Source organism: Colobus angolensis, unplaced genomic scaffold (assembly GCF_000951035.1).
Source record: "Colobus angolensis palliatus isolate OR3802 unplaced genomic scaffold, Cang.pa_1.0 Scaffold477, whole genome shotgun sequence".
Classification (NCBI taxonomy): domain Eukaryota; kingdom Metazoa; phylum Chordata; class Mammalia; order Primates; family Cercopithecidae; genus Colobus; species Colobus angolensis.
In genome coordinates this window covers 106967-118721 of record NW_012118232.1, presented here as the reverse complement: position 1 = coordinate 118721, position 11755 = coordinate 106967, and the positions used below count along the sequence as shown (strand labels likewise).

At 53.0% G+C, this 11755-nt stretch overlaps 1 protein-coding gene across 1 annotated transcript in view; it reads left to right on the top strand.

Moving 5' to 3' along the window:
* Window positions 1-9611: 9611 nt before the first annotated feature.
* RPL29 (ribosomal protein L29) overlaps window positions 9612-11755 on the top strand; it is a 5684-nt gene continuing 3540 nt past the window's right edge. Inside the window, exons 1-4 of the mRNA XM_011958875.1 lie at window positions 9612-9705; window positions 10122-10166; window positions 10484-10548; window positions 11448-11755. Coding sequence (XP_011814265.1) covers window positions 10130-10166; window positions 10484-10548; window positions 11448-11755 — 410 coding nt within the window. The 5' untranslated portion in view covers window positions 9612-9705; window positions 10122-10129. The remainder of the gene's footprint in view (window positions 9706-10121; window positions 10167-10483; window positions 10549-11447) is intronic.

Below are 11755 nucleotides of genomic sequence, written 5' to 3'. Positions count from 1 at the left end.
ATTTTTAGCCAAGCTGCATCCTCCAGGAGATTGGAGTCAAGGGGAAGCCGCCCCCGCACCTCCAGGAGCTGCTTGCGGAAAGAAAGTGATCGATTAAAACCAGTGCTGCAGGGCCCTGTGCCAGGCAGGCAGCAGGCGCTGAGACAGGCAGAGCCAGGACTGTGGGCCTCTCACCTGCTGGCTCCCAGGCACTGGTGCCGCGTTGTTAGGAGTGGTGGGGGTCCCCACATGTCCCTCACTGCCACCGCTCAGCAGCTGCTTCTCAGCCCAACCTCATCTGACCCTGTCCCCAGCAGCCCTGCCCACAGGGAGGAGGGCCACCGCAGAGCCATCCCTTTCTCTTATCCCCACTCCGGGCGGGATTATTTGCCTCTGTCCCCACCAGCCTCTGCCCACCAGGGGAGACTGGTGAGGGCAGAGAAGGACCCCCATTTTGCTTGCCTGGTCATCTGTCCAACCCGAGCCTTGTCCTAGGAGACCTGCGGGGTAGACGGGGACAACCCTGACCCCGACTGCCAGCACCTGGAATATTGGGAAATGGGGACCAAAGTCACAGGCAGGCACAGGAGCAGGCAGGTGGCTGGGGGATTAACCAGGGCTGAGGAGTGCCTGTGGGTGAGCCGGTGACTGAGCCGTGTCCACAGGCCAGCCCTGGTAGGTCTCAGAATGAACAGGTCCTTGGATCCCCACCACAGCCTGCCAAGCAGGTAATGCCCTGCTTCCCCTCTCCCAGATAAGGAAGCTGAGCCTTGGGGTTGAGTCTCTGCTCAAGGTCACCTGGCTGCCTGGCGTCCAGGCAGGTCTGGACTGTGCTCCCCAGCCCTCACCAGTGGCTGCCTGCTGAAGGGTGCCTGAGAATTTGAATAGCTAACTACTGAGCGGGTATGGGGCGGATATAGAAAGAGGGACTAACAAACGCAGTACTGCAGGGGGACGCCTGCTGGATGAGGTGGGCCTGAGTCTCCCAGCACCTGCCCCCACCTTCCACAGACACCTCAGCACCGTCCACCAGAGGGTCACTCTTCCCGGTAGGCGTCCCCTTCCTTTTCCCAACCTGTCATCAGCGTGAGAGTCTCAGGCAGTGTCCACGCCCAGGAGAGTTTCAAGGAGCAGCTTTGACAGGGGAGAAAAAGCTGGGTGATCACGAGCAACTCGCTTTACTTTTCTGAGACTGTTTCCTCCTCTGCAACGTGGGATTAACAGGCGAGGCCACTCTGAGGGTGTGGTGAGAACCAGCCACAATAAAGGCAAAGCTCCTGACTTCAACCCCCAGCAGCAGGCCCCTCTCTCTGCCTGCATCCAGGATTTAGGGGTGTGTGCAGGAAAGGCGAGGGCACCCTCTTCGGGCCAGGCCTTGGGGGCTTCAGGGACACGGTGACAGCTCAGGGAGGTCTGGATCAGCTGGGAGAGCTATGGGAGCAAATGTCAACCTTCACCCTCTCCAGCCCAGTGTGTTCTCTCCACCTCCGCCTGATCGCACAGGGCCTGCCTTATCTTCCAGGAAGGCTCCCAGGGTGCTCCTTCAACCCTCAGAGGCTTTGTGGAACCTTCTGACCTGGCTTGAATGAAGCCCTCTCTGGTCTACATCTAGGGGTGCTATGCCCACATCTTCCTCCCCTCCCAGCCTCCCTGGCTCTGCACACCGTAGGTGCTCCAAGTGATCATGGCAGTAGCCCTGACACAGCAGATACAAGAGGTTTGGGGCTGGGACCCCCTCCCAGGACCTGTCCACAGCTCTATCTGCTGCCTCATGGGAATCTCCGGTAGCCTGTGTGGCCGACCTCGTTTACGTGGAGGTGGGAGTGGGCCATTTAGCAGCCCCTGGGAAGTTGAGTGACTTGCCAGGGACACAGTCAGGAAAGGGCTACCCTTGGGCTGGAACCCGCTGCCTACAGCCACAAGCCCTTCTTGCTCAGGGGACACTCTCAATGGGACCTTTAAGATCCCAGCTCTCTCAGACTCCTAACTCCTCTCTGCTCTTGCTAGAGTCCCACGTGCCTCCCTAAACAAGGCCAGAGCTAATTCTCCTTCCTTACCCTATGTTGTGCTGGGGCCTGGGAGGGGATTACTGAAACACTAAGTTTAGGAAACCCAGGAACACCGATGGTAGGGAGGCAGGCACCTCTCAGGGAACAGAAGTGGGTGAGGGAAGCCAGGGGCTTTCTCTGGACTCATGAGAGAAATGCCAGCAGTTGCTTTCCCATGGGCTGCAGGCCTCCTGTGACCCTCTGTACCTAGCCACTCCAAGGGCCAACAGTAGCAAATGCACCCTCCATCCTCACCCTGACTCAGGCCTCTCTGGTTCTCTCCCTGACTCTCCTTTACTCACTGTGTGCCCTTGAGTAAATTCATCCTCCTCCTAGACCTCAGTTTCCCCACCCATAGGCTTAGAGAGGGCAACTAGATGATCTTCAAACCCCCTGCTCCAGCGCTGGTTTCCTAAACTCTGCCAGGGGTTCCAGGGTCACAGCCCCTGTCTCCTGGGAGGGAGTGAAGTCTGGGAGACTTGGGGCTTGAAAACTTTGGGAGAAGATAGCTCCTTTGTTCATTCAGAAAAATTCTTTCAAAGGTCATTTCATCCTGTCCTGTCTCCATCTTAAAGAGTCCTCCATCTCATCCCTAGGAAGGGGCAGTCCTGGGATGCAGCCAGGGCATTAACCCCCAGGACTGCTTGGTGAGCAGAGAAGTCCTCTCTCCCCAACCCACCACGCCTCTCTTTAGTCTGAGCTGGGAAGGGAGGGAGGGAGGGTACAGGCGAGAGGTGCATCCAGGCAGGATGGGGTTAAAGGAGAAAGGGAGCTAGAAGGGGGCTGTGGTTGCCAAGGCAACGACATTGCTGGGGCCACTGGAGCCTGCTGGGGAGGGAAAGGAGAGGGGTGTCCCTCCCAACCCTCAGCTTCATTCTTCCTTTTCAGATGCTCTTTGTTAAAAGGGAGTCTCCGTAGCCTCTTTTTGTGGCTGGGAACAGGAGTGGGGAGAGGTACTTGGGGCTTCCATCCAGCCCTATCCAACACCCTCATGTCACCTACCTACCCTGTCCCTTCCCTTCCACCCTTCTTGGCAGGTCAGTTTTCTGTGCTGTTGGACTTCTCTTCCATTTATACTTGGCCAGTCCCTGGCTGCCTGAGGCCAGCTGACCCCAGCCCAGGTCTGCTCAGGCAGTAGCCTGCCCTCCACCCAAGGACACTACCACCTCCTTTCTAGGCCTGCTCTGGATGGAGCAGGTGTGTCTGGCAGAGGCAGGGGCTGGCACAGAGGATGCCCTCACTCTGGGCATCCACTGACCATAGAGGCCACAGGCTTCTCCCATCACATGGCAGTCACTGTCACAAGGCCCCTCCGTGGCCTCACTGGGTATAAACCACCCCATGCTCCCCCAGATTCTGGTAGGTGTCTGGACTGCCGTAGCTCTCCATTTGGCTTTGGGACCTCTAGCCAGTCATGCCCAAGGACTCCATCTCCCCATCTGTGAAGTGGGGTGATAAAAACACTACCCCTTCCAAAAGCTGCTGTGCGGTCTCACAATCAAAACTGCAGGCCTCCCGAACGCACAGTGAGGCTCCGGGAGGCTTCCTGCCTGCTCAGCCCTGATGCTACTTGCCTCCACTGTGGCAGGAGGCCGAGGCTCCAAGAGGTGACGTCGCTCTGCTGGTAAGTGGCAATCAGAATCGAAAACCAAGTCTGTCTGATGTCAAAGCCTGTTCCTTTAACCCACAAGAGGCATGGCCCTTGGGTAACTCCAGAGCGGGCCAGGATGGTCTGTGCCAAGGGATGACCACGGGCTCTACTTCCTCTGCCTTGAACCCTCTCTGGGTGAAGACACCTCACCACCAGGAACTTGGAGCTGAGGGAGACCTGACCCAGCCTAGAGAACCTGTTCAAATTGGACAGACACGCACTGAATCTGGAGGTGGGGGCAGTGGAGGGTGCTGAGAAGCGCAGCTGTGAAAGCCCTGGCAGGCTGCAAGAGTCTCCCGCGGGAGGGGAGCGGCACGGTGCCTGTCTATAGCCCAGCTGCAGCACCAGACTCCATCCGCGATCCCACTCTGCCCCCTTGCGGACGATAGGCTCACATCCCGGCCCACTCCTGGGCTGGGTGGGCCGGTGCGCCCCCAGAGGGTGATCAGGCCTGGGGCCGAGAGGTGCGTGTGCGCGATGACCTGAGGAATAGGCCACACCTTCCAGTTTCTGCTGGAACTGACTCTCTTCTGACAGATACTGGAGCATCAGCCTGGCGTTGCATGCGGTCCATCGCCCTTTCCTTCTACCAGGAGCTTTGAATCCCAAGTTCCTGGTGGGAAGTGAACTTAACTCTACTTTCCAACCCTGCATTCCATTTTTTTTTTTTTTTTTTTTTTTTTGAGACAGAGTTTCACTCTTGTTGCCCAGGCTGGAGTGCAATGGCGTGATCTCAGCTTACTGCAACCTCCGCCTCCTGGGTTCAAGCAATTCTCCTGCCTCAGCATCCCAAGTAGCAGGGATTACAGATGCCTGCTACCACAACCATCTAATTTTTTGTATTTTTACTAGAGACGGGGTTTCATCATGTTGGCCAGGCTGGTCTTGAACTCCTGACCTCAAGTGATCCACCCGCCTCAGCCTCCCAAAGTGCTGGGATTACGGGCGTGAGCCACCATGGCTGGCTCCCTCCATCCATTTTTAAACCCCCAACCCCAGGTCATTCAGTCGCTGCTGGCACAACCCTTGTATCAGGAAGCTCACTGCCTATGGGAGCAGCCCATAGTTTGGAGGGAATTCTGATTGCAAAAATGCCCCTTGTCCATGAAGCTGGCATTTACTGTCCTCAGTCACAGCTCTGTCTTCTAGGGACACACAGAATCAGGTAGTCCCTCCCTCAGAAAGTTCTAAGCAGATCCAAAGTTCCAAAGCCCATCCACCCCCCCCATACTTCTCTCTTGTGGGGGTAAAACACCCAGATAAAACACCCTGGTTCTGATAACCTTCACAGTCCGTCTTACCTGAAAACACTGGTAGTCCCTGTCTCTCTGGAACCTCAGAGGCTGAGGGGCCCCAGCCCCGTGAGGAACGCCACTTTCTTCCACCTTGGCTGTTGCTTATTGTTCTTTGGATCTTGTCCTTATTTTTAGCATCCACTTGCCACTGATTTTCTTTCCCCAAGCCGTGTCTCCCTCCCCTGTGGCCTTATGGGGAAGATGCATGGATGGGACTAACAATGATTGAGCAACAACTGTGTACTTAACATAGTGTTCAGTGCTTTACTAAAATTTTCGAGTTTAACCCCAGGAGGTAATTACTATTTTTATCCCCATGTTACGCTGGGAACTGAGGCTTGGCAAGCAAGGCTCTGGGTCCAGGAGAAGAGCTGACTCTTGTCTCTGAGAAATCCCTCCACGCCAACTGGCTTCTTGACCCTGATTCTGTTATCTTCCTGGATTTCTGAAATGTGCACATTTAATTCCTCAAACATGTATCAGGTCCCCACATACTCCTGGGACTATGATAGGAACTGCAAAAACAACCCCAGGTATCTCCAACCCCATCACTTTGCTGAGGAGACACTATGGGATTCTACTTGGGCTTTGAACTGGGTGATGGGTCTGGACAAGGCCTGGACAACACCCTTGCAGGTCACATGGGTTGGGCTGATCACATCCAGCCCTATCCAGCCCTATCTTGTCAACCAGGCTCACATCTTTCTCTGCCTTGTGCCCAAGGCATTTGAGAGAGACCTGGCTGATGCTTTGCTGAATCCAGATAGTGGCTCTGCCCAAGGCTACTCCATGGAGGAGGCAAATGGACCCCGGCCTCCAGGCAGATTTGAGATGGGGCAAGAACCACTCACTCATGAAGGGTGAGAGTGTGTCAACCCTAGAAGAAAGGTTAAGTTATTTGCCTTTTTGTATGTGTGTGCCAGAGACTCCTTTGACATCTGGTGATATTTATTGACCTCTTCTAAAAATAATGTTTCAAAATATGTAAAATAGATTAGCATTACAAAAGATTTTCATGAGCAGAGAAAGATGTCCACAACTTACGATTAAATGCATAAAATCAGGTTATAGAAGAGTTCATATAGTGTCAGTTTCCATTTATGAAAGGGAGAAGGAGTGAAAAAGGGAGGGAGGAAGAAAAGAAAGAAGGAAGGGAGGGAGGAAGGGAGGAAGAAAGGAAAGAAGGGAGAAATAAAGAAAACTATTCCTAGAAAGAATACTGTCTTTATAGACATGGATGGCCCTATCATCCATCCCACTTTGAAAAGCATGACAGGGGCTAGGCATGGTGGCTCACGCCTGTAATTCCAGCACTTTGGGAGGCCAAGATTGGTGGATCACTTGAGGTTAGGAGTTCGAGACCAGCCTGACCAACATGGTGAAACCCCATCTCTACTAAAAATACAAAAACTAGCCAAGTGTAATGGCAGGCGCCTGTAATCCCACCTACTCAGGAAGCTGAGCCAGGAGAATCGCTTAAACCCAGGAGGCGGAGGTTGCAGTGAACTGAGATTGGGTCATTGCATTCTAGCCTGGGCAACAAGAGGAAAACTCCATCTCAAAAAAAATAAAAAGAAAAAGAAAAGAAAATCATGACAGGTCAGTGGCTCCAGGTCATGGCCCACTTTGGCTCCTGAACAGGTCAAGTCACAGCCAAAGTTCCTCATTCTTGTCACTGACTCCCCCTTGCCTAATAGCTGGGATTTCACTCTGGGCCAATCCCTAACACAGCCCCAGTGGTACTGCATGGCCATCGTCCATCACTGAATCTGCCTCCCCCATCAGACCGTGACTTTTTGCTCACTGCTTTTTCTGCCTCTGTCCTAACAGTCTAGCTAAACCAAGTCACTACTCACTTTTTAGGAGCTATGGGAGTCGCTTCCCAGCTGGAAGGCCTGGAATAGCAGGGCAGCCTGGTTCTTTTAAAGTCATCACAGGCTGGGCATGGATTACAGGCTTACCCCCATAATCCCAGCACTTTGGGAGGCTGAGGAGTGTGGATCACCTGAGGTCAGGAGTTCGAGATCAGCATGGCCAACATGGTAAAACCTCATCTCTACTAAAAACACAAAAATTAGCCGGGCATGGTGGCAGGTGCCTGTAATCCCAGTTACTCAGGAGGCTGAGGCAATAGAATCGCTTGAACCCAGGAGGTGGAGGTTGCAGTGAGCCAACATCGCACCATTGCACTCCAGCCTGGGCGATGAGAGCAAAACTCTGTCTCAAAATAAATAAAATAAAAGTAAATAAATAAAGTCATCGCAGCCCCTGCTGTCAGCCTCTACCCTGCTGGCTTCTCTTTCTCAAGGGTGTGGCAGTCAGACCTCCTCTTCCCTGTCCCAGTCTCCAGAGCTACCTCTTCCACTTCCTGAGCTGAAGACTTGACTTGCTGTCAGGCATCACACCATCACACCACCCCCACCTCCTGCAGTCCCTACCTCTGCCCACCAGGTTCTCCACCTGTGCTCAGCACCCCACAAGGACTTTGTTCCTGCAGAGACACTCTCCTCTGGGCTCTGCTGTTTCTTTCTTGGCACCACGTCATCCATCAGTATATAAGCCTGCTTTTCATTCTCCCAACTCACACCTGCCAGATCTCTCTCCCCTTTCTCAGGAATGCTTCGGTAAGGAGTCATCCACATGTCCTGCCTCTACAACCTCCTTTCCCCTTCACTCCCCAAACTTCTGCAGTATGCGTCTGTCACTCCATGAACCGGGCTTGTCAAGGAATGTTCACTGGGCATGTGTTTATTAAGCTCTTGCTCTATCTACACTGTGCTGAGTTAGGTAGTGGGAAACGGCGATCAAACCAATCCCAAACTCAGGGCTCCTATGATAATGGATACATACACAAGTAAGTAAACAATGTAATTAGAGTATGGGAAAGTTCTATAAAGAAAGCAAACCATGGCCGGGTGCGGTGGCTCATGCCTGTAATCCCAGCACTTTGGGAGGCCGAGGCAGGCGGATCACCTGAGGTCAGGAGTTCAACATCAGCCTGGCCAACATGGTGAAAACCTGTCTCTACTAAAAATAATTCTTTAAAAATTAGCTGGGCATGGTGGTGTGCGCCCGTAATCCCAGCTACTCGGGAGGCTGAGGCAGGAGAATCGCTTGAATCCAAGAGGCAGAGGTTGCAGTGAGCCAAGATCGTGCCACTGCACTCCAGCCTGGGTGACAGAGTGAGACTCTGTCTTAAAAAAAAAAGAGAGAGAGAAAGTAGAGGAAAAGAAAAGAAAGCAAACCACGAGAGGACACAGAATAACTGATGAGATGAGGCAGAGATTCTCTATTTTAGATAGTAGAGTCCAGGGAGGCCTCTATAGGAAAGAGCACACCATCCAAAAAGCAGGGAGAAGAGCAGTCCAGGTGGCCGGGATAGCAAGTCCAAAGGTCCTGAGGCAGAATACACATCTGTGCTTGGCACGAAAGAAAGCCCATGGGTTTGGAGAGAAATAAATGAAAAAGAGCGGTTGTCAGGGTCAAGTGGGGTAAAGAATTGATCTTCAATGCAAGGGGATGTCCTTGCAGATTTAAGGGACAGGATCTGATTTGTATCTTAAAACAAGTCCCCAAACCCCACTGCTGTGTGGAAAATGAACTATAGGGGGAAGAGGTGGAGAGGGCAACAGAGTTGTTAGGGGCAGTGCTTACTCAATTCTGATGTCCAACAGGCACCTCACATTTAATGCATCCAACAAAAATATCTGGTTCATCATTCCCCCTCAAAACAAAACAAACCCCTGCTCCCCACTCAATCTTCCATCTCTGTAAACAGTCCCACCATTCACCCAGTTGTCAAGCCAAAGACACAGGGGCTATCCTTGCCTCCTTCTTCTCCCTCATCTTCTGTGTCCCAAGTCCAGTGTACTCTTTCCTTCACTCCTCCACTCCTCTGCATTCCCACTGTCCTCCCTCAGGCCCTCTCTCCTTCCTCCCCTCTGCTCCTTCTCCACGAAAGAGGTGTGTTTTTTGTTGTTGTTGTTGTCAGGTGTTTTTGTTGTTGTTGTTGTTGTTTTGAGACAGAGTCTGGCCCTGAAGCCCAGGCTGGAGTGCAATGGCGCAATCTTGGTTCACTACAACCTCCACCTCCCAGATTCAAGCAATTCTCCTGCCTCAGCCTCCGGAGTAGCTGGGATTACAAGCGCGTGCCACCACGCCCGGCAAATTTTTTTTTTTATTTTATTTTATTTTTATTTTTGGTAGAGATGGAGGTTTCCCCATGTTGGCCAGGCTGGTCTCGAACTCCTGACCTCATGATCCGCCCACCTCGGCCTCCCAAAGTGCTGGGACTACAGGGGTGCTTTTAGGAACACAGATCGGCCAGGTGCAGTAGAAGGCGGAGGTTGCGGTGGGCCGAGATCGTGCCATTGAACTCCAGCCTGGGTGGAAGAGCGAAACTCCGTCTCAAAAAAAAAAAAAAAGAACACGGATCTCCTTGCCTAACATCGGTCCCTCAAGGACTTCTTTCTCTTTCAGGATCTTGAATAAGGCTTAAGAGCCAGGTCCTGGAGAAACAGAGAGGTGCAGAGGTAGCCCGAAGGGGGCGGAGGCAAGCTCGTAGCACCGCCTCCACGTCCGGCTTGGTTCTTCCGGGCCTCGGAACTTTTCTTCCCGGAGCGGAGGGAAGACTTTCCAGTAGTACTTTCCGGCATTATTGACCCTATTTCCCGTGCTGCACCGCAACCTCTTTCTCTTCCGGTTCTAGGCGCTTCGGGAGCCGCGGCTAAAGGTGAGTGTTGGCCGCGCGGCATCCAATGCCATCCGCGACTTACGAGCGGCGGCGGGGCGCAGGCTGCGGAGAGGACGGGTGACCGACTGTGTGTGTGGGGGGAGCGAAGGCTGCGGGGTGGGAATGGTGTTTCTAGGTCCTAAGAGGGGAATGGCAGGGAAAACCACTTTATTGGGGAACGCAGCTTTCCGGGGGTAAGGAGTTGATTTCAGGGCATCATTACCTGGGTTTGGGAGGCGGGGACTGGCGTCGGGTCGTGCAGAGTAAGTCGAGACTGGTGGAGGCTGCACATCCTCTGTCTGCAGGCTCATTTCTGGCTTCTGGTCTCACGTTCCACCAGATGGGGCGGGAGGGGTGGGGCAGAGGTGGCCCAGCCTGGAGAGCCCCTAACCCTGATCTCCACTTTTGTCTTCTAGGTGCAGACATGGCCAAGTCCAAGAACCACACCACACACAACCAGTGTAAGTTTTTCGGCCCCCGTCTACATCCCAGACCTTGGCAAGGACTGGTTCAGGCAAACTGGGGCAGGGATGAAGGGGCACGTTTCCACTGTGGGCCTGAGGCTGATTGATTTCACCCAGTAATAACTTTAGGGTTATAGGTTTAGAGATCCACTTGAGATACACAGTGTTTTGCATTTAGTAGTAAGGGTTTCCCATATCTGAAGCGTAGCTGCTGTAGGAAGCGTTGGTTCTCCCAGACTTGCCAGCTCTGATGTTGGGTGGTCTTTATCAGAGGAAAGTTCTTTGTTGGCTTAATTCCCTTTTTTCTCCCACAGCCCGAAAATGGCACAGAAATGGTATCAAGAAACCCCGATCACAAAGATATGAATCTCTTAAGGGGGTGAGTGCACTGAATCACGTGGAAGTGTCTTTTCTTGGTTCCAGGTGTACAGTCAAGGCCTTTCATGTAGTTTTTCTCTTACTTTGGCTTCTGCCTGAGCAGAGCCTAACTGGCCTACCCAAAGCCTGCAATTCCTTTTTCTACCCTACCAGACCCATAATAAAGCTTTCCTTGGTCTTCCCCAGCCTGAAGTGTAACCCTCTGGTCAGGGCATAACCTGCCTCCTGGCCATCTCCCTTGCTTGGCAGTGGCACTTAGGGTAAGGAGTGGCCTTCTCTGAGTGTGTGCAGGGCACATTCCCACACTGACCAGCCTTATGACCTCGATCTGACCCAGTCCTGTACTTGGGGTCAGCTTCTCTTCCTGTGTCAGGGAGTTCTAAGAATTAGCCGAGAAGGCTGGAGGGTCTAGGGGACAGCTGAGCGTGTCCCCAGTCTGTTCCTCCCCTTTTGCTCTCTGTTCTGTGGAGTAAATCACAAACTCTGTGCCTCAGTTTCCCCATATTCTGCCTCGGCTATAAGTCTTTTGGAGCAGACTTGGTATTTCATTGACACCTTCTTCTAAAGATGGGAGGGCGGGTGTCCTTGGGATGTCAGGAAAAAACTTGGTGGAACCCTTGCTGTAGGAAGTTGAAACACCGCAACCTTGGCAGATAGGGCAGCAAAGCGGCTTGTAATTTTGTTGTTGAAGGAGGTCTGCACAGCATTACCCAGGTGGAGTATTGGCTCCCTGGGGTGGTGGTACACTTTTTCTGGAAATAGTTTCAAGAGGTTGGGTATTTCCACATTTGAGGTTGACTTGATGCTGTCTTTAGAATACTGGGTACCCCTACGGAGAGAGGCACTAGCGAGAGACTTGGGGACCCACATGCTGCCACCTGTACCATTCCTGCTTTTCAGGTGGACCCCAAGTTCCTGAGGAACATGCGCTTTGCCAAGAAGCACAACAAGAAGGGCCTAAAGAAGATGCAGGCCAACAATGCCAAGGCCATGAGTGCACGTGCCGAGGCTGTCAAGGCCCTTGTAAAGCCCAAGGAGGTTAAGCCCAAGATCCCAAAGGGTGTCAGCCGCAAGCTTGATCGACTTGCCTACATTGCCCACCCCAAGCTTGGGAAGCGTGCTCGTGCTCGCATTGCCAAGGGGCTCCGGCTGTGCCGGCCAAAGGCCAAGGCCAAGGATCAAACCAAGGCTCAGGCTGCAGCTCCAGC